General features: G+C 33.8%; 1 protein-coding gene and 2 long non-coding RNA genes across 7 annotated transcripts; 1 reads left to right on the forward strand and 2 right to left on the reverse strand.

Annotated features, from left to right (window-relative positions):
• Positions 1-9201: 9201 nt before the first annotated feature.
• On the reverse strand, positions 9202-9773 carry LOC148782611 (uncharacterized). The gene is made up of 2 exons (XR_016053191.1): positions 9670-9773; positions 9202-9407 (listed from the first exon to the last, which is right to left on the reverse strand). It is a non-coding gene; the product is annotated as an uncharacterized LOC148782611 (long non-coding RNA).
• A 6266-nt stretch (positions 9774-16039) lies between these two features.
• Positions 16040-17336, reverse strand: LOC148782612 (uncharacterized). Of its 2 annotated transcripts, none has more exons than XR_016054935.1 (2): positions 17246-17336; positions 16040-16348 (listed from the first exon to the last, which is right to left on the reverse strand). It is a non-coding gene; the product is annotated as an uncharacterized LOC148782612 (long non-coding RNA). The 2 variants fall into 2 exon arrangements; XR_016054934.1 differs by lacking the exon at positions 17246-17336 and adding an exon at positions 16656-16975.
• A 3919-nt stretch (positions 17337-21255) lies between these two features.
• Positions 21256-26999, forward strand: LOC18422191 (transcription termination factor MTERF15, mitochondrial). 4 transcript variants are annotated; one of them, XM_088865857.1, is made up of 2 exons: positions 21256-22768; positions 26201-26999. In XM_088865857.1, the coding sequence occupies exon 1, from the start codon at positions 21503-21505 to the stop codon at positions 22718-22720; it is 1218 nt and encodes a 405-aa protein (XP_088721983.1). In that variant the 5' UTR covers positions 21256-21502; the 3' UTR covers positions 22721-22768; positions 26201-26999. The 4 variants fall into 4 exon arrangements, with proteins under 4 accessions (XP_088721983.1, XP_020520400.1, XP_006827067.1 ...); XM_020664741.2 differs by having other exon boundaries at positions 26311-26999; XM_006827004.4 differs by having other exon boundaries at positions 26643-26999.

Raw genomic sequence — 26999 nt, forward strand, 5'->3', positions numbered from 1 at the left:
TCATAATCTTAAAATATAGAATTAATGTGCACCTCAAAAATCCATCGAAAAATGTTGTTTTGATGTTGGAAAACCCTCTAATTGATAATCTCGATATCAAATGTATAAATATGTAAAGAAAAAAGAAAAAACAAAAAAAGGGTTTGAGTCCCAAAAATAGTAAATCTTTTAATACATTATGTGAACCATCCATTTTCAAGATTTTCATATGCTTGTCGATCAACTTGATTTGAATTATTTTTTGGAGTTTAGAATTTCATAATTAGAGATGAAAAAGGATTACCAGCTCATTCTAAAAAAAATTGACGCAAAAATTGCATCATGATAAAATTTGGAGTTACAGATTAATTTGATTGGTTAAGGTCACAACCTTATACAAACCACACACCCCATATTTAAATAAAAGATGCAAGCACCTTTAAAATCTTCACAAAACTTGACCAAACAAACCCAAGTATTACATAAAATAAAAAGTAATTATAAAATAAAAGTAAAGAAAACACTTTTATCCTTTAATTTAAGTAAATTATAGGATTATGAAGCAATCTAAGCCCTCGAGAGAATATGCTTATATCCTCTCATTTCGGATTGAAAAAGTATACAATGAGACGATTTATCTTTGGTACAAGGTGATCACAATTAATCTTGACCATTGGATGTAAAATTGAGTGGCTACATTTATTGCTTTGATCAAACTCAAAGTTCAAAAGAAATTTTCTCAAACTTGTGACACATCGAAGCCATCAGATTTTACATCGAATGATTATAAATAATTGTGACCTCATTGTAGCAAAGGTAAATAGTTTCATTGTATACAATCCCTTTTGAATTTTGTATTTAACTCCATATTTTGACATTTGGATCTTAAAAATTTTGAAATAAGCAAGCTGATGATTTAAAATTTAGAGAAGATTACCTAACAAATTTGCATATGCAAAAAAACTAATTAGGTTCAAGATTTCATTGAATCATCAAATTTTAAGTCCAATTTTAGAAAAAAATCCAGGACGAAGTGATTTGGAACCCTCGAGATGCCTTTGGGACCCATGGGCACCCTCCTAACCATGTTGTAACACCATGTGGCACGATGGTATGCAACATACCGTACAGGGACCAAAATAAAAATTTTATTATTGTTAATTATTTGATCGAAATAAATTTCAAACTATATATCTGAATCGAGTGATTTTTGAATCATTTGAAAGATTCTCAACTCTGATCAGAAAAGAAGTGAACTTCACTTAGGTTTAACGTGAATGTTACGTGTAGGAGTCTAGTGGACCATTTATTTGGACTAGTGATTTTAAAAATAAATCGATTGCTCGGATCAAGCACCTAAAAACCAATTTAGATCAATGAATTGGCAATCCATATCTCTATTTTATTATACAAGAAAAATAGTGAACCAATAAAAAAAATAGATCTAAATCAATAAATCAGCAGTCTGGCATTTTATTTAAGACCTTTCATCATCGCTAAGGTCATAAAAAAAGAACATCTACCTCTCTCTACGCTCTCTTAATAAACCCAACTCAGCAGCATCCCTTCTGGCTCTCTATTTCTCTTTAAATCCATCTAACAGCCTCTCTTTATTAAATTATGTCTTTTGCTCGATAGTGATCAGACCTCTAGTTTTCGACTATTATAATGAAGTCCTTTTTTGTGGTTTATCCCGAAACAACTCTAGTTAAATTCTTTTTTTTTTTTTTTTTTTTTTTGTGACATGTAGCACTGTATGATACCTAAAAACTAACCATCCCAAATTTGGGACGGTTCAATATTAGCAACAAGTATGGAGCAATTTGATGTTGTTGATAATATAGTTAGCAAATCGTCATTTAATTGGCGATTTTTTCAAAAAATCGTTGTTTTTATGGAAAGTGAAAGAGAATATTAAAAGAGAGAGAACATTCAACTAGAGAAAATTAAGAGAGAGATAAACACTGAAAATGAGAGAGAAAAAGTAAAAGAGCTAAAGGATCTCCACCCCAGCAAAGAGCATTGCATTCGCAGAGTAGGGGATCAAGTATCAACGCACTTTGGAACTGTCCCTTGACTTCCAAACCCAAACATGAGAGAGAAAACAAAAACATGATTATGTAAGTATGGGTATAGTCTGGTAGTGGTGGCTTCAGGATGTACGGATCTAGAGGCTTCGATACCACTTGACGCAAAAAAAGGATGAAAAAAATAAGAAAAACTATAAAAATAAGAACAAAAAAAAATGTGAATGAACATATCTTCTCTTTAGATCTGCCAGAGTGTCAACTCTAAAATATCTATTTAAAATGCAAAATTTATTTTTTTTCTTTGTTGTGCTAATTTACAAAGCACATCACCGATATTTTAATAAAAGGAAAATTTTTACATAAGGTTACAATCTTAAACTATAGAATTAAAGTGCACCACAAAATTCCGTTTGAAAAAGTTGCTTTGATGTTGGGAAACCCTTTAATTGATCATCTCGACCTCAAGATGTATGAATATACATGTAAGAAAAAAAAAATTGGAGTTCTAAAAATAATACATCTTGCAAATATTATACGGAAGATTTTCACATGTTTATGGATCTACACTTTATGTGAACCAGTTTTGGAGTTTAAAAATTTATAACTAGAAATGAAAATAGATTCTCAGACCATCTTACGAATTTTTTACGCTAATACTGCATCTTATGATAAAATTTGAAGGTGCGGCTTTTTTTTTATTGTTTAAGGTTGCAACCATATTCAAACCACACCCTTGAAAAAAGCCCTTTAAGTTAAGGTGACTCTCGAGAAAGCTAAACACTATTGAATCCTAATCACTCATATCGCCAAACATTATCCATTAAAAAAACACCCCTAAAATCTCCACATTAATGAAAGACAATAATATACTTAAAACAATAAAAAAAATTTAAAGCTAAACTACACCTATTGTTTCCTAAGAAATAAACAGTACTAAACAAAATAAAATAATAAAATAAAAAGCAAACCCTTACTATATTAGTAACTCAATCATTTATTTGTGAAATATCTTTTATCACTTCATAGTTACATTTATGATAACAGTATAAGATAAAACATTGTTAAAGAAATAAATGATACAATTATTGTTGAAAATCTAAAGCCCTTTCCAACACAAACATGTTCATTCATATACTACGCATACTCTGCATAGGCCTTCTCTTCCTTTGGATCTTAGAACACAAATAAATAGGATGTTTTCATATTTAAACAAGATTTCCCTCTTCCACATTTTTAATATGGGATAAATAACCTAACACTTCTCTATCTACACCTATAACACAAAATACAATTTTCAAGGCTCTACACTAATGAAAACATTATTGAATAGAAGGGTTACTATTTTTAAAAATAACATAAGGTATATTTCAAAACAAAAAGTACAAACATTTTTTATTTTTATATTTGAACATAAAAATACCATTTCAGAACATTGCGAGCCACCTCGAGCGGTTTCAAGCCAACTCAAAATCTGTAGGTGGCTGGTTCAACCCACATGTCAGATTACTAGAAGATGAATGACCTCATATTTCGTCTATGTACACCCCGGAATTGACTGTAAAGTAGAGGTTTAAACCTGGGGGATTCTCCATGACAAATGTCCCCATTTTTCTTTGAAGAAATGCACGAATTTACTAACAGTAGCACCTCTCATTTATGTTGTGCCAATTGCATGTAGAAGGATAAGGATGGCCTATGGATTTACTATGAATCGCACCTTCTCACTTATCCAGTCCTTCCTATAGGCATTAAAATGGAAAAAACACCTCTCAAAGAATCTTAAAGGTGTAACAACTAATGTGTAGATATGAAGCGAAAAAAAAAAGATTTCAAGTTATTAAAGTAGTGCATCTCATGACACATTATATGGACTGTCCCTTTTCTATATTTTTTATTGTTTATGAAACTTTAAATTTCATGATTAAGGCTGACAATAGCCTTGACATCGCAAGACTCTCTAGCACCAGAACTGCATCTTTTAACATAGTTTTAAGGTGTGTCTTACTTTGATTGTTTAAGGTTGATGCCTTATACAAACCTCACCCTTCTGAAAATAAAGTTTTGTAAGGAAAATTCTTAAATTTTAGTACATAGGTCTATAAATAAAATAAATCAAGATCGTTAGCGTATATTTTGTTAGGTTAAGAGAATACTTATTATTGTTTTAACCAATGGTTTAAATAGCGGATCGGTGACTCGGATCGGGCATCTCAAAAACCGATCCGGATCGGTGAATCGGCGATCCGGATCGAGAATCGGCTGAATCGGTCGGATTAAAGCTTCAAAAAAATCCGAAAAAAATTATTAAAATTCATTATAAATATTGTTTTTTAAGAATCCAATAAGAAATGAAGGTACTACATTATTAACTTTCATGTTTTTCATCAATTTGTGAATATTGAAATGCTCTTTCCTTGTATAAACTTATGTTAACCATTAAATTTGCATCACATAAAAGAAAAATCATAGAATTATCATAGATAAAATATATAATTATACATGGACTATTATAAAGAGTAGACTGGTTTTAACAATTAGGGGTCGTCTCGATCCTAGGGTATGCAAATCATGTTTTGTTTATCGAGGGTATTTCACACAAAAACATGTTTGGAAATTTTTTTCGTATAAGCAAAAAAGAGGGAAAAACAGGGGTAAACAATGTAAAGAAATAAGTTGGCTTTTCCAAAACGTGACTTTATGTAAGAGATTAGTATAATATAATGCAACTAATGATAATACATTGATACTATCAATACTAAAATACATTAAAATATAAGAATCGTAAAGATTAATATCGTTATAGCATAAATAATATCAGCAATATCATGCAGGTCAGAAATAGGTGAAGTACAAAGTTCGCCCAATTATAAAAAGCTTTGGGCGAAAAAAAGGCATTGATTTTGATGAAATATTTTTATCTGGTATGAAGATGTCGTTCATTCATTGATTCTAAGTCTAGTGGCAATTAGATATCAAAATTTACTTTCTTCATGACGACTCGCATGTCATTCATTCATTGATTCTAAGTCTAGTGGCAATTAGATATCAAAATTTACTTTCTTCATGACGACTCGCAGTAAGAGATTTATATGGAACAATCAAAAGATTGTGAAGAGAAGGGCAAATAATAGTAGTTTGCAAGTTGAAAAAACCTTTTATGAATCACAAGAAGCCTTGAGGCAATAGTACATGATGTTTGACTCATTTATGAGTCACATGTATAAGAGGACTGTTGAATATCATTGTGTTTATTTTATAATATTTTTTGATAATGACTTTATTATTCTTCTGCTTTATGTTAATGACGTTCTAATTGTTGGGCATGATCTTCATAAGATTGACATGTTAAAGAAAGAATTAAGCAAATCCTTTGACATGAAGGATTTGGGGTTTGGAACTTTGGGCATGGAAATAAGACGTGACCCCAAAAGCAAATCTATGGTAGTCACAGGAAAAATTGAACAAGGTAGGTATGAAATATGCAAAGCCAGTTAGCATGCCACTTGTAGAACACTTTTAAGTTGAGTGCAAGACAAAGTTCTTCAAACAAGAAGGAAAATAAAGAAATGGAAGATGTTCCCAATACTTCAGTGGTCGGGAGTTTGATGTATGCTATAGTATGTACAATGCCAGACATCACATATCTAGTAGGAGTGGTGAGTAGATTTCTTACCAAGTATAGCAAGGAACAGTGGACAACAAAAAAATGGATTCACAGATATTTTGAGGGTACATCCAAATTATGTTTATGCTTTGGAAGTGAAAAACTTGTGCTAGATGGATATACAGCTGTAGACATTGCTGGAGATCTCCATACCAGGAAATTCACATAAGGTTACTTGTTCACTTTTGTAGGGGGGTGCCATGTCGTGAACGTCCAAATTGCAAAAGTGTGTTGCTCTTTACATGTTAGAGGTAAAATACATAACGGCTACAGAAGCCGGCAAAGAAATGTTGCGGATGAAGAGGTTCTTAAAGGAATTAGGTTTGAAGCAAAACAACCATGTGGTTCATTGTGATAGTCAAAGTGCTATTGACCTTAGCAAGAAGGAAAAAGTTTAGGTAAGGATGCTACCTTATAATGTAGAACTATAGACGCCCCTCAAAAATCCATAGGAAAAAGTAGTTTTAATGTTGAAAAACCTTTTGATTAATCATCTCGACATTGAGATGTATAACTATGAAAAATAAAATATTTTATGCCTAAAAAATAGTGCATTTTATAACATATTATCTATAACGTCCATTTTCAAGATTTTCATATGTTTATAGATCTATTTGATTTTAACCATTTTTAAAATTTAAAATTTATAATTAAATATAAAAATAAAATTTGAAATAATCCTAATAACATTTTATATCAAAATTATATACAATGAAAAAAATTGAAAGGCACCTTACCTCTACGCTTACGGAGGCGTCCGTATGCCATCTGCACCCTAAGGTATCATTCTTGTCTTTTAGTATTGTGGAGATTTTAGGGGTGCTTTTTTAATGGATAATGTTTGGCAGGACGAGTGATTCGGATTCAATAGTGTTTAGGTTTCTTGAGAGTCACCTTTACTTAAAGGGCTTTTTTTAAGGGCGTGATTTGAGTAAGGTTGCAACCTTAAATAATGCGCACCTCCAAATTTTATCATAAGATGCAATGTTGGCATAATTTTTTTTTTTAGGATGGCTTAAGAATCTATTTTCATTTCTATCGATAAAATTTTAAATTCCAAAACTGGTTTAAATCAAGAACAGATTTATAAATATGTGAAAATCTTTAAAATGGATGGTCCAGATAATATTTGTAATATGTACTATTTTTAGGACTCCAAATTTTATTTTTTATGTATATCCATACATCTTGATGTCGAGATGATCAATTAGAGAGTTTCCCAACATCAAAGCAATTTTTTTCAATGGATTTTTGAGGTGCACCTTAATTCTATAGTTTAATATTAAAACCTTATGTCCTTGTAAATAAAAAAATAAAAAATTACAACCTTATGTAAAATTTTCCATTTCTCAAATATAGGTGTTGTGCTTTATAAATTAGGACAAGAGAGAAGGAGAAATAATTTTTGCATCTTGTAGAAAGTTCTTTTAGAGTCGACACTCTTGCTGATCCAAAGAGAAGGTATGTTCATTCACATTTTTTTGTTTTTATTTTTATGATTTCTCTTATTTTCTTCATCCTTTTGTTGTATCAAGGATATCAAAGTCTCTACATCCGTAATCCGAAGCCACAAAAAATAGCAATGTATCCATTTTTGTTGCGCATGAATCAAGTATTTAAGATATTCCAAGAAAGCCTTTATATCAATCCCAAAGAAAGGAAAAATACACAAAGACATCATTTACTTTTCGTACAAGGAGATCAAACTCACTCTTGTCCCTTAAATTTTGAAATGGGTGGTTGTAAGAGTGTCGTTGAATAGACAGTTCCAAAAAAACTAAAAAAATTACAGATTTGTTACTTCTCTCAAGCCATCCAATTTATCATTTAATGAGTGTGAATAGTTGTATCCTACTTATAATAAAAGAGTCAAATCCTTTGCACAGTAATGCAATAGATGGTGGTATCACAACCATTGAGCGGATTGATGCAACAGGTTAAGCCAAAGGAAAAAGTTTATATAGAGCCGAGGCTCTAAACAATCAAATTAGTGCATACCTAAAAAATTTCATTAGAAGATGTTCTTTTGATGTCCAAGTATCCTCAAATTGATCATCTCGACATCATGATACATGGACATGATAAAAAAATGGATTTCTAGTTTTGGAAATAGTGCATCTTGTAACACATTTTTGGTCCGTCAATTTTCAAGATTTTCAAGTTTTCATAGATCTGCTTGATCTACACCATGGTTTAAGCTTTAATTTTTTATACTTAAAGATGAAATATATTTTAAGGCTAACACAAAGATTCCCATCATTGAAACCACATTTCTTGACACTATTTAAAAGGTGCATTTTACTTTGATTGTTTATAGCCTCGGCTCTATACAAACTAGAAGCAAAAATATAATGAAGGGGAGAAAAAATTTGACCTCTAACCTAAACATTAGTTAAACACTTGTGTAATCTCACAAATTTGAATTGGTTGTAAGCCACGGAATGCAGATGTCTTTTTAACATAGTGTCAAATCTTACATCATTCAATTAAAATTAATAGTGTTGAATACTACAAACGTACTTTTATTCTCGCACTGTTTTTTAATAGTGTTGAATACTAAAAACACATAAGGCACCACAATGACATGATTTACGTAGTTAATCCCAAAAAGGATACATCCACAACCTTGCTAAGTAAAAATCCACTTTCACATGAAACTTACAGTCTATGGTTATAAGAGGTAAAACTTCTCTCTAAACATCAACAAAACCTAATTGATCTTTCCTTTTAAACTTACTCTCCCAACGGTGTAATACTGCCGATCAATTTTATCTCTCCCATATTTATCTTTTCAGTGGCAGTGTAGTATGGGAAAGATAAGGCTGATCATCAATGCTACTCAATTGGGAGAGCGGGTTTAAAAGCGAAGGTTGATGATGTTTTTAATGATGTTTCGAGATAAGTGTGTCTCTTGTAATCCAAAACTATAAGTTTCATTGTGGTAGTGGATTCCTATTGTGATACCCTGTGATTTTTCTTTCTTTTATGGGTTTTCCATGTAAAACTTGATACAATAATTGATTTCTAATTTCCTACAAAATTATATATTTTTACTTTTTTGAGATTTGATATTCTTCTTGGTTCATACATACATGGAAGACATTTCTTCCCAACAAGAGCCTTCTATAAACTTTTTCCTTCAATGTAAAGATTTTCGTAAGTAAAATGTGAAAAAATTGCAGGCTCTAAGCAGTTAGTCAAGGTGGTTGGTACCACAACTTCACATTTATACTTATTGGAAAATGCAATCTTTCTAAAAATAAGTATTCATGGATCCGCAAGATTTGTACCATTTTTTGAGTTTCAAATTCTAATGTCGATGCTGGAATTTGATTTAAGAGCGATCACAAAGATTTTTGTTGTTGCCAATAAGTGCTTTTTGGACGAGGATTGGAGATGAGGCTGTGTATTGTTTTCATAAAGCGGAGGCCTTAAAGAAACTTCATCCAAAAGAAAATGGATATTCAAAAAAAAAGAAAAAAAAAGAAAAAAAAGAGAAGAAAAGAAATGGTAAGAGTGAGAGAGAGATAAAGACAACTGAGGCTCTTTATTTCACTGGAAACGTAGTATGACTGCATAAGGTTAGCAAATGAAGGTGCATACACAGAGATCGGACTTTTCGCAGGTTCCAGGATAGCTAAAGTGATCCGAGCAGTAGGATCCACACTTGTCATCATCACAGGGGTTCGTTGTCACAGGAATGTTGCATATTGCCACTGCCGAAGCCCCATCTACTACAAGTTTGAGAAAAAATGAATCAGATGAGAGAGAGAGAGTCGATGGTTCGACCGGTCAAACCGCCAATCTGGTCTGAACTCGATAACCATGGCAAGGACATTAAAAAAACAGATGTAAGAAGAAACACAAACAATAACAAAAGAAAAGAAAAACAAATGAAGAGAAAAAAAATTGAATCATTTGGAGAAATTAAATCAGAAATGAACAATCTAATCTACAGTATAAGCATAAGAAGAATGTGAATGTGTTAAAGCTTACCAAAAGAGAGGACAAGCATTAGGGTGAAAAGAAGGGGAACCACAAGGCATTTCATGTTCTGTGAAGCCATGTTATGGGTAAAAGAAACTGTGTTTATATTGCTTGGTTACTTGTATTGCCTTGCTTGAGGCCACAATGTGGTATTTATATTACACCTTTAAGATTCTTTGAGAGGAGTTTTTTCCATTTTAATGCCTATAGGAAGGACTGGATAAGTGAGAAGGTGCGATTCATAGTAAATCCATAGGCCATCCTTATCCTTCTACATGCAATTGGCACAACATAAATGAGAGGTGCTACTGTTAGTAAATTCGTGCATTTCTTCAAAGAAAAATGGGGACATTTGTCATGGAGAATCCCCCAGGTTTAAACCTCTACTTTACAGTCAATTCCGGGGTGTACATAGACGAAATATGAGGTCATTCATCTTCTAGTAATTTGACATGTGGGTTGAACCAGCCACCTACAGATTTTGAGTTGGCTTGAAACCGCTCGAGGTGGCTCGCAATGTTCTGAAATGGTATTTTTATGTTCAAATATAAAAATAAAAAATGTTTGTACTTTTTGTTTTGAAATATACCTTATGTTATTTTTAAAAATAGTAACCCTTCTATTCAATAATGTTTTCATTAGTGTAGAGCCTTGAAAATTGTATTTTGTGTTATAGGTGTAGATAGAGAAGTGTTAGGTTATTTATCCCATATTAAAAATGTGGAAGAGGGAAATCTTGTTTAAATATGAAAACATCCTATTTATTTGTGTTCTAAGATCCAAAGGAAGAGAAGGCCTATGCAGAGCATGCGTAGTATATGAATGAACATGTTTGTGTTGGAAAGGGCTTTAGATTTTCAACAATAATTGTATCATTTATTTCTTTAACAATGTTTTATCTTATAATGTTATCATAAATGTAACTATGAAGTGATAAAAGATATTTCACAAATAAATGATTGAGTTACTAATATAGTAAGGGTTTGCTTTTTATTTTATTATTTTATTTTGTTTAGTATTGTTTATTTCTTAGGAAACAATAGGTGTAGTTTAGCTTTAAATTTTTTTTATTGTTTTAAGTATATTATTGTCTTTCATTAATGTGGAGATTTTAGGGGTGTTTTTTTAATGGATAATGTTTGGCGATATGAGTGATTAGGATTCAATAGTGTTTAGCTTTCTCAAGAGTCACCTTAACTTAAAGGGATTTTTTCAAGGGTGTGGTTTGAATATGGTTGCAACCTTAAACAATAAAAAAAAAGCCGCACCTTCAAATTTTATCATAAGATGCAGTATTAGCGTAAAAAATTCGTAAGATGGTCTGAGAATCTATTTTCATTTCTAGTTATAAATTTTTAAACTCCAAAACTGGTTCACATAAAGTGTAGATCCATAAACATGTGAAAATCTTCCGTATAATATTTGCAAGATGTATTATTTTTAGAACTCCAATTTTTTTTTTCTTACATGTATATTCATACATCTTGAGGTCGAGATGATCAATTAAAGGGTTTCCCAACATCAAAGCAACTTTTTCAAATGGAATTTTGTGGTGCACTTTAATTCTATAGTTTAAGATTGTAACCTTATGTAAAAATTTTCCTTTTATTAAAATATCGGTGATGTGCTTTGTAAATTAGCACAACAACGAAAAAAAATAAATTTTGCATTTTAAATAGATATTTTAGAGTTGACACTCTGGCAGATCTAAAGAGAAGATATGTTCATTCACATTTTTTTTTGTTCTTATTTTTATAGTTTTTCTTATTTTTTTCATCCTTTTTTTGCGTCAAGTGGTATCGAAGCCTCTAGATCCGTACATCCTGAAGCCACCACTACCAGACTATACCCATACTTACATAATCATGTTTTTGTTTTCTCTCTCATGTTTGGGTTTGGAAGTCAAGGGACAGTTCCAAAGTGCGTTGATCCTTGATCCCCTACTCTGCGAATGCAATGCTCTTTGCTGGGGTGGAGATCCTTTAGCTCTTTTACTTTTTCTCTCTCATTTTCAGTGTTTATCTCTCTCTTAATTTTCTCTAGTTGAATGTTCTCTCTCTTTTAATATTCTCTTTCACTTTCCATAAAAACAACGATTTTTTGAAAAAATCGCCAATTAAATGACGATTTGCTAACTATATTATCAACAACATCAAATTGCTCCATACTTGTTGCTAATATTGAACCGTCCCAAATTTGGGATGGTTAGTTTTTAGGTATCATACAGTGCTACATGTCACAAAAAAAAAAAAAAAAAAAAAAAAGAATTTAACTAGAGTTGTTTCGGGATAAACCACAAAAAAGGACTTCATTATAATAGTCGAAAACTAGAGGTCTGATCACTATCGAGCAAAAGACATAATTTAATAAAGAGAGGCTGTTAGATGGATTTAAAGAGAAATAGAGAGCCAGAAGGGATGCTGCTGAGTTGGGTTTATTAAGAGAGCGTAGAGAGAGGTAGATGTTCTTTTTTTATGACCTTAGCGATGATGAAAGGTCTTAAATAAAATGCCAGACTGCTGATTTATTGATTTAGATCTATTTTTTTTATTGGTTCACTATTTTTCTTGTATAATAAAATAGAGATATGGATTGCCAATTCATTGATCTAAATTGGTTTTTAGGTGCTTGATCCGAGCAATCGATTTATTTTTAAAATCACTAGTCCAAATAAATGGTCCACTAGACTCCTACACGTAACATTCACGTTAAACCTAAGTGAAGTTCACTTCTTTTCTGATCAGAGTTGAGAATCTTTCAAATGATTCAAAAATCACTCGATTCAGATATATAGTTTGAAATTTATTTCGATCAAATAATTAACAATAATAAAATTTTTATTTTGGTCCCTGTACGGTATGTTGCATACCATCGTGCCACATGGTGTTACAACATGGTTAGGAGGGTGCCCATGGGTTCCAAAGGCATCTCGAGGGTTCCAAATCACTTCGTCCTGGATTTTTTTCTAAAATTGGACTTAAAATTTGATGATTCAATGAAATCTTGAACCTAATTAGTTTTTTTGCATATGCAAATTTGTTAGGTAATCTTCTCTAAATTTTAAATCATCAGCTTGCTTATTTCAAAATTTTTAAGATCCAAATGTCAAAATATGGAGTTAAATACAAAATTCAAAAGGGATTGTATACAATGAAACTATTTACCTTTGCTACAATGAGGTCACAATTATTTATAATCATTCGATGTAAAATCTGATGGCTTCGATGTGTCACAAGTTTGAGAAAATTTCTTTTGAACTTTGAGTTTGATCAAAGCAATAAATGTAGCCACTCAATTTTACATCCAATGGTCAAGATTAATTGTGATCACCTTGTACCAAAGATAAATCGTCTCATTGTATACTTTTTCAATCCGAAATGAGAGGATATAAGCATATTCTCTCGAGGACTTAGATTCCTTCATAATCCTATAATTTACTTAAATTAAAGGATAAAAATGTTTTCTTTACTTTTATTTTATAATTACTTTTTATTTTATGTAATACTTGGGTTTGTTTGGTCAAGTTTTGTGAAGATTTTAAAGGTGCTTGCATCTTTTATTTAAATATGGGGTGTGTGGTTTGTATAAGGTTGTGACCTTAACCAATCAAATTAATCTGTAACTCCAAATTTTATCATGATGCAATTTTTGCGTCAATTTTTTTTAGAATGAGCTGGTAATCATTTTTCATCTCTAATTATGAAATTCTAAACTCCAAAAAATAATTCAAATCAAGTTGATCGACAAGCATATGAAAATCTTGAAAATGGATGGTTCACATAATGTATTAAAAGATTTACTATTTTTGGGACTCAAAACCTTTTTTTTTTTTTCTTTTTTCTTTACATATTTATACATTTGATATCGAGATTATCAATTAGAGGGTTTTCCAACATCAAAACAACATTTTTCGATGGATTTTTGAGGTGCACATTAATTCTATATTTTAAGATTATGACCTTATATAAACTTTTTTTTCTTTAAATTTTTTTGAATTGTTTTTGTCGTGGATAATGTTTGGCAATATGAATAATGAGGATTTAATGGTGTTTAGTTTTCTTGAGAGTCAAGTATGTGATTAGTTGTTTTTCCAAACAAGAATATATGTACCCTGCCTTGTAAATTGGGAAGAGAAAGAAGAAGATTGGATTAAACTCAAGAGAGGGTACATTATTTCATTCTTTTTAACTTTTATTTTTTTGGTTTAATTTTTTTCCTCCCTGTTATATATATATATATATTTGGTGCCCATGTGATTTAAGAAGGGGGTATAATTTCTCCATGTACATGGATTTGAGAGTTGATAATATGTTAGAATTATAAACAAGGGAAAAATACATACATATCCGTTATAGTTTCTGTTATTACGGTTTTACCGAATAGTTTCCGTTATTATAACCGTGTCCGTTTTTTAATGTAAAAACAATTTTTTTTTAAAAAAAACGACTTTTCCTTTTAAGTTGTTGAACAATCGAACATACACCAATTTTGTTTATTGAAGACATTTCATGTTTTCTCTCGCTTGTGGTGTATTTTCTCTGCCTCTGTGAAGTCATAGTTATCCGATAAAATCAAAGAGGAACAACTAGTTTGAAGCCCTAAATTTAGGAGAAATATTAGAGATTATGAGATTAGGCGAAATCTTGTGGCATATTCTCACTCTACCTCTTTGAAGTCATGGTTCTCCTTTCAAACTCCATTAGATTTTGGCATATCTCGCCCATTCCTGCTATTAGTTTATGACAAAGTATTTGTCAATATTGTGCTAATGCATTGCTTTAAATATACATCAGTATTTGGAGACTTGGCCAAGGCTACTCGAATTCGGCTGAGTAACTCGGCTTCCCCCTATGTCGTAGCGAGTTTGCCCTGAGTACACTGTACACGCGCTCTAAATAAGTTATATATAATAGGGAAAATATCTCCTTAGCCCCCATTTTTAAGTTTTATATCTTCTACCTCTTTAAGCTAACTTTATCCCCTTTAAACCTATTTTTTGGCCTCAAACAAATATAAGAATTTGGACCTATTTTTTTACCTCAAACAAATATAAAAAAGATATATCTTTTCTAAATCCTATCCTTTCTCTCTCTTCACATGATTTTTCCCTAAATCTCTCTCTCCATGACTTTCTCTAAACTCTCTCTCTCCCCTATGTTTTCCCAAATCTCTCTCTCTCCCTGTATGTCCCCCCCACCCTCTCTGTTTCCCAATCTCTCTCTCTCTCTCCATTACTCAATATCTTGGTGATGGGCTTAATCTATGGCAGACCTTTTCTGGACATTGTTGCATGTTTAAATAGTGTGCGTCACCAATTGGTAGCGAGAGTTATTGGGACTCTCACGGGGGGGAGAGAGGGGGGTTGGGAAACATAGAGAGTGAGAGGTTAGTTGGAGAAACACAGGGCGAGAGAGAGAGAGAGAGACGTTGGTTAGGAAACACAAGGAGAGATAGAGAGGGGTTTGGGGGAAACACATGATAGAGAGAGAGCGAGAGATCTGGAGCAAAAAAGTGGATGCAAATACAGAGAGAAAGGGTTTGGGAGAATCTTAAGGAAGTGAGAGAATGAGAGAAATTTGGGGGGACTATATCACCTAAAGAGATAAAGGGTTTAGAATGAGCATGTTTTTTTTGTATTTGTTAGGGCTAAAGAAATAGTTAAAAGTGAGGAAAGTTAGTCTGGGAGTTAAGATATGTATTTTGAATCATTGAGTCTATTGAGATATGAAAACTAAAAATAGGTGGTACGGGGATATTTTCCCTATATAATAATGTGTTGATTTTTTACGCAAACATTCAAATAATGCACTAGTTTGTGAGCATACTTATCGTCCATGATAATGAGAGTTTGAATCCTTCCTTAATCATCCGCCTTCTTTTTCTCAAACCGTTTCTTTCTCTTCTTTTGTAAAAAAAAAATAGGAGTTTGTCAAACCCTTTCTTTTACTTCTTTTTAAGAAAAAATAGGAGTTAAACTATTGTTTAACAGGGTATTCTAAGAGCTTAGCACTTTAACCACTGCACAACAGGATTTCTTTGTCAACTAAAGTAAGTGTCTATTACTATAATACTTTTTTTTATTAAAACATTAATAAAAAATGAGCATGTAGAGGATTCGAAACTAAATCATTCTACATGGAGGAATCCCAAGGGCGAATGACCGGACTATTAGGTCATTTGACATTCAATCGCATGAAAACAAAAGCTATAACATATGTAAATTAATATTCGTGTTAATCTTTTATTTTTTTTAACTTACTAAACTTGGACGAGTTACTCAGACTTGCCCAAGTAACTCAGCTCAGGCAAAGGCCAAATACCTTAATGGAGTCGATTTTCTCAACCCTTCTATACATTTAAGAAGCTAACACAACAAGAATAAGAGAAAAGGAAAGATAAGACTTCTCACCCAGTTCTTTATGTCACTTTGCATTTATTATAATCACATAACATCCTTGCAAATAATCAAGACCCCATTAGATGAAGGAACATGGAAACTAACACCATATATTGAGGGGCCTGGGATTCATTTAACATCAGCAAATGACGTTGCATTGGCAGATAGTAGGCTTGGTGCAAATTCCTCCGAATAGGGCCTGCTTCCTGCACTCCCTGATACACGCGTAATCATCAGTACAGGGGTTGAATGGCAAATCAACCTTGCATAGCATCTGTGCCGAAACACCCTCTGCATCAAGTTTTGTCAAGCATGAATTATGTGAGAGAAACACAACCTTCATCTTAAGTTTAAAGAGAGAGAGAAAAGAGTTTATTGGCACTTTGATAGTAAATTGACAGACTCTTAAAATGACCAGAAATTTGTATGCACCCTTGATTATGAATCTTAAACAACCAAAATGCTGTAGATTGAGTAAATCTATAAACATTTGAAATTCTTGAAAACATCCTCAATAACCATCTAGTTGTAATTAGATGCATCCTGAAATTTCAAACTTAAAACAAAAAAGAAAAGCAAAACTGGATCCCACAATTACTTATGCCCGTTGTTTCAAAGCCCGGATCGGTAGGGCTGATTGTTCACCCATAGATCTATGATGGATCGTTACATCGGACATTCAGATTCGGCTGCATCTATCCGAATCGGTCATCCAGAAGAAACACGGATTTAAGGGGGGGAACCAGGCCAAGACCCATACCATCTTGGAATTGCCCAATCGATTCCCATCTCAACGACCTCGATTGGAAATTGCCCTATTTTAAAACACCGCTTATGCCTCCAATAAACATTGATATAATGGCTTTAAAGAAGGGGAACTAAAAAAACGAAAAAAAAAACACAAGCAACAACTGAAATAATTAGGAATCGGGCTTAGTACTTAGTACTTGAGTGGTAGCAATTGTCATTAGCGACATTATATCTCATTTTTTATCACTAAACTGCTAAAAATAATGAAAAAATTCACAAGCAATAACACAAAAAATTGAAAAAAAAGAAAAAACAAAAAAATCGTTAAGATTAAAAGTAATTCAAAACAAGCCAACATGATGAGACCAATCATTTGTAAAAAAACCAAAATGATAAATGAAGCACTACACATATGAAGGGTAGGCATGAAAAGCTTACCATAAGAGAGGACAAGCATAAGAGTGAAAAAGAGGGGAACCATCATGCTTTGTGAGAAAAGAGATTGTTTACAATGCCTGGGTTCTTGTATTCCTATGCCCATACTCATCTATTGGGTATTTATAATGCAGAGTTAAGATTCATTGGCACTAGTAATTAATTATCCTTGGCACTCGTAATTAATTACCCATGCGATTCTTATTCTTCTAATTAAATATTGGAAGGACATGATAAGGGACTGGGTGCTAATTATGGTAAATCCCAATATTATTTTTTATCTGTTTTTTTGGCTAAGTCAATGGGTAAGACATGCTCCTATCTATTTTTTCAAATAGATTTGGAGTTAGTTTTTTTGAAGGTATTAGTAGGGTAATGTTAACTAAGGTGTGGGGCGTTACCACCACGACCCTAACCCCTTCCCCTATTTTTTATTTTTTTTACAGTAATTCTGCATGCCATGGATAAGTGATTGGTTGCTATTTAAAATAGTAGCAACGTATTAAGCATTTGGGAATGCCACCTACATTTTACTATTGGAAAATGTTTATATAAGGGTGAGTTCCTAAACAATCAAATTAAGGCGCACCTCAAAAATTAAAAAGAAAAGGTTGTTTCGATGCTTAAAAATCCTCAAATTGATCATCTCAATCTCAATATGTATAGAAATGAGAGAAAATAGATTTCAAATCTATTTGAACTAACTTGCACCTCCTAACAGGTATTGTACTTGGTCGGCGCCACACATGGCCAGCCCACCTAAGTCTATTCTCGGTGCCATACATAGTTAGCCTACCTACTCTCTCTCTCATCTTATCGCCTATTAGTGTCATACCTATAGGTTTGATATGGGTGCCACACCTTTCTTCGATCCCGTGCTTGGTTCGATATATGATGAAAAATGAGGTCTTGTGGGTGAGGCAATTTTTGATGAAACGTTTCAAAAAAATTGAGAAAATTAGACCATTTCTCACGGGGGATATGAGGAGAGACTAAATTTTGAAAAGGATGAAGCAACCCTAGATGGCAAGGTGAACCGAGAAACCCTCAATGTCGAGGTAAACCGAAAGCATTGAGGTATCCATCCATCCTGGAAGTCAGGGACAAAATCAAGGGTTTTATGAGCAAGACGAAGAACTCCAAGGAGATAGAGACCGAGGAGACCTTGCCGTTTATGCTTTAGAGTGAGAGATCTCACTTTCCCCGCGCAAACAATTTAATATCCAGTCTAGGAAAAACTGGCTAGGTCGAACTGGACCTGTCTGGGTTACCCGGACTCGCCAACTAGGCGAGCTGGTTTAGGGGGTCTAATTTGGACTCCTTAAAGTAGGCCTCCTACTCAAGGCGTTTTTTTTCTACTACATGGCTGGGTGTCCTTTAACCCTGCCTGTTAGTTGAATTACATCCCGTGTTTGGAGGTGGGATCTTAAAAAAAATTATAAAAATAAAAAAAAGAAATTGATTTGTATTGTATTTTTATATTTTCTATCATTTTAGCAAAAGATTGAAAAATGTTTTGGCTATAAATGCCTATTTTTATATTTTCCATTTTTTTAAGATTATTTGTGAAGGATTGTATACAATGAGGCCATTTACCTTGGGTGTGGTTTGTATAGAGCCAAGGCTCTAAACAATCAAAGTAAAGCTCACTATCAAATAGTGTCAAACAATGTGGTTTCAATACTAGAAATCTTTGTAATAGTGTTAAAATATATTTTCATCTTTAATTATAAAATTTAAAGCTTCTAAAATAGTGCAGATCGAGCAGATCTATAAAAACTTGAAAATAGTGTAGATCGAGCATATCAGTGTGACTGATGGCAACTTGAATTCATGAACGGTTGCAAGTTTTTAATGTATGAGCGCATATACTATGCTCTTTGGGGACCATAATTTACATCTATTCCCTTGGTTAAATGACCTACTTGAGAGGATTTTTTCAATCTGAAATTTGGTAACCATCTTAAAATCACTAAATGATTATTAATAAAAATAAATAAAATTTAACTTTCCTAACACTTAGATCATACCTTTTAAAAATTGAACGTTTCTATTCAATCTTAAGATATTAGTTTTTCAAGTTCTTAGTGGGGTGCAGTTAAGAAATCTTTTTATTCAGTGACATAAACATTCCAATTCATGAAAAGGCATCTCTACTCTATATACAAATTGCTTGAAGCTCTCATCAAGACATAGTATTTGAGAAAATCTCTCTCACTTTTCTCACATTTTTCTCCAAAGGAAAGGAAAATGCAACAATGTCAAAACTACTTTTAGTATAGTATACTCCTCAAGAAGTAATTATATATTTGATTCCTCCAGCAAAACACCCACTTAGGAGGATTGTCATATATAATATTTTAAGAGACGTGCTAGAATCACCATACACTGTCCTTCTAAAGCAAGTGTATTACCACGGATGCCGTTATTTGGGACCTTAATCCCGGGGGAAATTTTTCAGTGGGTCTCTTTACAAACATATGGCTTGTGACGGATATCTTAGACCTCTCCCCGGGATCAACAAAGTGTGGACCCTCTATGTTCCGATGGAGTGTAGGCCTTCTTGTGGGTTGTTGCCCGAGACAGATGCTTGACTGTGGAACAACTTAGAAAGAGAGGGATGATCATTACAAACATTTGTATTGTGTGAAAAAAATGAGAAAACCAGTTTATATAACCAATCCCAAATAATTGGAAAAAGAATTTGCCCTCTCGATGATATTGTCACAGATAAAGACTCTAAGGCGTCGTTAGCTGTGAGACCATAGTCATTATATAAGTAACGCATAGTGGTGCTCTTTCTCGCCTCTAAGGCGTCGTTAGCTGTGAGACCATAGTCATTATATAGGTAACGCATAGTGGTGCTCTTTCTCCCTGCACAGACAATGAGGATGAGCTCCAAGCAGTTAGACAAGGAGTACACAGAACAGGCCGTAACTATAAGAAGGTGGTTATAGAAGGAGACTCGACAAATGTAATTCCATGATACTCCCACCCCTCTTCGACCCCTTAGGAGATGGAGACTTAATATAGATAAAATTCGAATGGAACTAGAGGGTAATAAAGTTGTCAGCATGTATCCCAGATAAAGCAACCATCATGCTGATGAGTTGGCTAGAATATCAGGAGGACATTAGCTAAGGTCATTTTCAATTCTCTTCTCTTTTGTTTCCTATTCTTTCCATGAGAATTTTGGGTACCCTTTCCTATTCTTTTTCCCGTCCTTATTTGTTAGAGGCACCTCTGTCTCAAGGTATCCCAATGCCAAGCAAAGGATGCCTTCAGAGGCAGGGTTGTGTGGTTTTCATTCTTCTTTCTTTCGCCTTTTCTTCTATACATAGCTCGAAGTACATCTCGCACTTCAAATGAAAATAAAAGCTAACATTCAAAAAAAATATAATAATAATAATAATAATAATAATATTAAGTCCTAAAACCAAGATCTAAGCCTAAAAAAAAAGAAAAGAAAATTGCATGCTTTCTATTCAAATGGGTACATCTCATGTGATTTGATCTATGAACCCCCTGAGCAGCATTCAACTACAGTAACCGATGCCTTTTAACATTTTTTTCAGAAAAGAACTAAACATGTTAATATGATATAGAATTGTCTATAAAAAGACCATTTGTCTTTTGTACATAGAGTACCCGATCATTTTTGTGGTCGTAAGAGTGTTATTGAATAGACCCAAAGTTCCAAAAAAAAAAAAAAATTCTCAGATTTCGTGACTCACTCCAAAAAATCCAATTTGATATCTAATAAGTGGGAATGATTATGCCATCTATGTACAAAAAAAAATACTCGATTTGTGTACAATCTAATATAATAAAAATTTTCAATCTGAGTTGGTGCTCTACAATTCGGATCAACGATTTTCAATCCACATAATCAAGTTTTTAAACAGTGCTCGTGGCATAGTTAACAAGTTAACTTTAAAGTGAAGGGCACATCCGCAAATTCTAGGAAAATTCGGGTTCAGTTCTTAGTAACAAACTGTGTCTCCCTCCCACTTGTTTCAACTTGGATCAAAAACCGTTGTTTCCCGACGGGGGGAGGGAGCGGCGTATTTGCAGAAGAGGAGTGAGAAACGGCCCATGCTCCTCCCTTTCCCGGTATGTTTCTCTCTCTCTCTCTAAAATTGTGATATTGTAACCCTTCAAGATCTCTTTCTTTCTACCAGCTCCACTGTTTCCTTTCCTTTACCAGTCACAAATCTCTCTCTCCATCGTCAATGGTGTTTCTATAACGTCTTCGAAGTAATGGCTTTGGAAAAACTCCAGGCACTCTCTCTCTTGAAACCCCACTATGTATTTTCCCTTCTCATTCCTTTTCCTTCTTTCTCTTCTTCCTTTGAACTCTATTCCACAAAAACCTCTCTTCTCACTCCGTCTCCTTCTCTCACTGGAGATGGACTCCTCTTAAGTGCTTCTCCTCCTTCTTCTTCTTCTTCGATTGTTAATCTTCTAATGGACTCACTTGGCCTCTCTAAAGAATCAGCCTTGGCCGTTGCTTCTTCTTCCGGGTTGGGCCTCAATAAACCCACCAAAAATCCGATATGTGTGCTAAACTTCCTCAAAGACTCTGGTTTTCATGATGCCCATATCTGTTCCATTGTAACGAAGAGCCCCAAGATTCTTGTGGCCAATGTTGAGAAAACCCTAAAACCCAAGTTTGAAATGCTCGAAGATTTGGGTCTCTCTGGTCCTGATCTCGGGGAGTTTCTATCTCCACGTGCATGCATCGTCTCTTACAGTGCAGAGAAGAGGATGGCCCCAACCATCGAATTCCTCAAAAGCTATTTGAAAACCAATGAAAATGTTCTTAGAGTTCTCAGAAATAATTGGATACTTTCATTTCCCATTGAGGAAAGAATCCTACCCAATATGAGGTGCATGGAGAGCTATGGAGTTGGTCCCTCACAACTGCAACAATTGACAATCGTCCAGCCTAGGTTGCTTTCTCATAACCCCAAAAGACTTAAGGAAAATTGTGAGAAAATTATAGAGATGGGCTTTAGTCCGAATTCTTTGATGTTTGCTCATGCTCTTCATGCATTCAGCTCGATGAATAACGAGACATGGCAGGCAAAAGTTGACATTTTTAAGAGTTTTGGGTGCTCGGAAGATCATGTATTTTCAATATTTCGGAGGGCTCCTTATACAATGTGTCTCTCGGTGAAGAAGTTGAAGGAAACAATGGAGTATTTTGTTAAGAAACAAAAGGATGTTTTGTTCCAATTGATTATGAATCCAAAAATTTTTGGTTATAGCTTGGGGGGAAGGGTGATACCTAGGAACAATGTTTTGCAAGCTTTGAGATCGAAGAAGTTGCTCAAGAAGGATGTGAAATTATCATCAGTTTGTTTGTTGTCGGAGAGGATATTCTTGCAAAAATTTGTGGGGTGTTTTGGAGAAGAGGCAGATTACTTGCGCCGGATCTATGAAGAAAGCAAGGGCAACCCAGAAATGATTCTATGATCATGGGTTCCATGGAGGCTTCCTTGCTTTTTGATTGTTGAATCAAAGGTTTTCTATCTTCCTCATAACCTTTTTTGGAACTATAAAATTGAGACCTTTGTTTTCATGATTTTTGCTTTTGATTGGTCCTCCTCTGTTTTTCCATTTTATGAATACTGGTTTAGAATCAGAATGGCCTTTAACCTGTTGTCTGTTGTAAAATCAGCTGATTCTACTTTTGTTTCTTTGATATCCATTGCCTCTAGTGGTTGTCCAAGATATCGTATGCAGCACTTGTGTAACAGGTTTGGAATAATGAGTTGAAATGTTCAATTTCATGTCTGATATGCCAAAATAGCTCAAAGTTATGGTGCCATTATATTCATTGACATTTAGTTGCTTATAGCGTTCATATTTTGTTGAGATCAATATTGATTTGAGGCATTCTTTGAAATTAGAAAGTTGACATTGTTTCTACCTACAACTTAGATTTTATGCATTAAATGTTTGCTTGTGGGCAGCGGCAAAATATTTAATCAACACAATAAAAAATAAATGGATTAGTGTGAATTAAACAGTTAAGATTAATCGAAGACATCTATTTTTTTTTTTTTTTTGAGAGAAATCAATCAAAGACATCTATTGAATTCAAAGAACAAGGAATGACGATTGTATGAGGGTTATAGGTTGTTGTGTAGATTATCTTAGGCCTCACTTTTTCGGCCGTAGAGATTTCACTTCACGGTAGTTGTGCCTGAGAGGGTAGTGTGCAGCTTGGCACACCACCATCTGCAGAGGTTTTGAACTTTTGGAACCCCTCTTATTAGCAAAAAGCCAGTGAAAAGGGACATTTGCACGTATGGATACAAAAGAAAATTCCTTTTTTCTATATCAGCAAAAAAGTCTACTTTTTATGACCCCTGTGTCTTTCCTCTTATCACAGTTGCCCATAAAGCCAACTAAAGATGTCCCTTGGATATGACAACCAAAACATTCAGATAGGGCCTCACGATTTTGTTGTCATAATAATCATCTAAGATATTTGATTGGGTTATCATATGAATTATTACATACTTATAAGTGGTCTAGGCAACCAAAATACAAACGGGGCCTTACGATTGTCATAATAATGATGTAAGATAGTTGATTGGGTTATCATATGAATTATTACATAATTATAAATGGTTTAGGATTGTAGCTGGGCGCTATGGTCAATCAATATATCCGAACTGTCCAAATTGGGCCTTACAATATCCCTTACAATATCTATCGAAAAGATGGCTTTTGGTTTGTATCTAATGTGATCTACATGTTCTGCATTTGCAGCCAGAAAACTCTGTCTAAGTTGGTGTTTTAGTATGTGCAAAGTTGGAACTTTATGTACAAGAATGATCGATTCTGTTGAATGTACACATTTTTTTTCTGATAAACGTTAACATTTGTATTGCTGAATGGAAAGAAGTACAAGTTGGAGGTTAGTCCGAGAGTGCCCTCTAGGCGGGACTCATCGGTAAAAAAGAATAGGTCGAAGGACCCTATACAAAAAATGGGGTTATAGAATAGTCCCATTATAAAGTTTACAATAGGTTCACAAAAAACTGGCCCATTGCAAAATTTACCATGGAATAAGATGCCCGAATACAGTGAGTTTTCCTTCTAAGTAATTCTTCTTAGGTCTTAAGCGGAAGTGGGCCAGGTGTGCACTTCTTCATGGGCCCTCGCCCCATCCTTCGCCAGGAGTTCGTCGAGCTCGTTGGACATCCTCGAGATATGTATCTAGGAAACATCCATATCCCTGCAAGTGTATACAATCTCATCATAAATCATTGCCAAATACCAAGGGTGTGTACACCTTCTAGTGAATTCCATGTTTCTATTGAATTACATGCTGAATGTACACCTTTCTAGTGAATTCCATGTTTTTATTTTATGCTGTATTAGCTATCATTATTTATTTATCATTCATATTCTAGTTATGTTCTCTAGATATGCTAGTATTCATGCTATTTACTTGTCTTTATTTTAGGTAAGCAAAATGATGTTCGTTGGTTGTTTTAATGTTTTATTCAATAATTGTATAAAAAAGAAAGAGATGTGTATTCGAGAGTTTCTCCATCTTTGCTATTAAATGCCTTTCTGGTTATTCGTCTTTCTTCTATCTATATGGATTACACCCAGATGTATATGTATTAATGCAATGCACTATTAAGAATACAGCCATTTGAGATAATGTCATATTATGAATTTTTCATATATCATAGTCTCTTATTAAGAACGCAATAAATTTTATTCTATCTTGGCAATATCTTTCTTTCTGACAATTACTTTTGCAAACCGTTAGATAATATTTTACTTTTTATTGAGGAAACGTATTTTGTGAAGTCATGGCTTGATGCTTCGAACACCTTAAACCTTGTTGGAAAACGTGGCTCCAGCCCCATAAATTTTGCATATTATTTATCTACACCTCAACAACCATGGATCGAAAGAAATCGATTTTAAGCTCTAAAAATGTTCCGTCTTGTAATATTTTTTCTAGAATGTCCGTTTCAAGTCTTTACAAGTCTGTAAGATTTGCACTATTTTTTGGAGCTCCGAAATCCACAGCTAGGGGCAGAAACTGATCTGTAGAACATCACAAGGTTCTCAAGTGTTGCATCTAATTTCTAGTACACCATTTTGAGGTGAGACCCTCTCAAGTTTCATGACCTGAGAATGGGGTTGAGGTCGTGGTGGTAGTACCACCTGAGTCTCAGGTACAGTTGCTGGTTTAGGTTTCATTCCTACTTACGCATTTGAAAACTATTAACTATTTCAAAAAATTGGTAGGGGCTTGTACTCTCATTTGATATACCCAAAAAAGAAAAGAAGTTTCACGAAGCCCTGGCTTATCAAAAACTCGTCCATTTATTTTTATTTATTTATGCATTTCCTTATTTCTTTTTTTGCTTGATTGATAATGCTTCTTCCTGTGTATAACAGTAAATCAGATAAAAAATTCAAAAGCACGGAAGAAGGCATTGAACCCATAAAGAAATGAGAACAAAACTCTAGACTGTTGTGAAACTTCGCTTTTGGCTTTCCTTGTGACCGACGCTTGTGCTTCTCTGCCTTTTTTACTTCATAATCCTTGTATTATTGGTTCAAGTTGGAGAGTTAATCCATTCTGAACTTTTGTATCATTCACTTAATGAATCCTGAATGGAACACGATTTTTGTAGCCCCCACGCCCCCCCAAAAGATTTGGGATAAAGCTCGGATGTATCATTCATTTAATGACAACAAAACTGTTTATACACTCGAGGATGTGCTATTGACAACTTTAAACAAAAAAAAGGATGTACTATTGGCCTTTTTATTTGAACTTTTTGAGTTTTGAAATAGATATAAGCACATTAAACATCTAATGGACACACTAAATGCAAGTGCTGCATCAAATTAGCTGATTTTGGATATCTAAACAATTTAACTGTACAAAAATCGGATGGTCTGTCTTTTTAGGGAACTGTGCAAAAATCGGATAGTCCCTATGCAATATTTTGACATCAAAATTTCGAAGCACTTACGAAGACTGATTAACCTTTTTCCTATTGGATGGATTGCTCGAGCAGAAGCAGGGAAGCATCTATTATACTGAAATCATCATTATCTAAGTTTTTTCTCAACTAACTGGGGTCGTTTGGTAAAATGAGAACTGCAAAATACTGCCCTAGTACAGATTGCTTCGGTTATGATCAAACTAAAGTTGCCCAAAACTATCAGACAGTGGAGATTGGCCTACATCGAAGATCACCATTACAACAACACAATCAACGTTTCAAAAATGGCGAGCTTGTCCAGTACCTCAATAAGAAGAATTTATAGTCTCATTTATTTTGATTCATTTATTCATAATTTCTTAATAATAGATGATGCGTCAGCATATGTATTGGCACTCGCACAGGTGCAGATTCTCTGGGCATGGCCACTCCACCCTTGGACCTCCTTACGGCACCAGTGGATATGGTTACAAGTTCCCTTTCCGACGGTGAAAAATTCAATGCAGACCTTGTTTGGGGCTGCAGAGATCGTGGCACCTGACATAAACATATAAGGAAATTGTTAAACTTACCGAATTTCATCTAGGAGATCATTTTTTTTTTTGTATAAGGAGGTAACAATCATTTTCAGTCATTGGATGTGAAATCCAATAGATGAAAGTGATGCAATATTCGGGAAATTAGGAACGAAAAGATCCTTTGAATGTTTTGATCTAAGTATTGCATTAAAATGGACGGCCTATATTAATTGTTTTAGAAAA

The sequence above is a fragment of the Amborella trichopoda genome, chromosome 4 (genome assembly GCF_054954075.1).
Source record: "Amborella trichopoda isolate Santa Cruz 75 chromosome 4, AtrichopodaSantaCruz75HAP2 v2.0, whole genome shotgun sequence".
NCBI lineage: Eukaryota > Viridiplantae > Streptophyta > Magnoliopsida > Amborellales > Amborellaceae > Amborella > Amborella trichopoda.

Bases quoted from the DNA above. Each gene is read 5' to 3' on its own strand.
- LOC18422191 (XM_088865857.1), top strand. From the start codon at position 21,503: ATGGCTTTGGAAAAACTCCAGGCACTCTCTCTCTTGAAACCCCACTAT.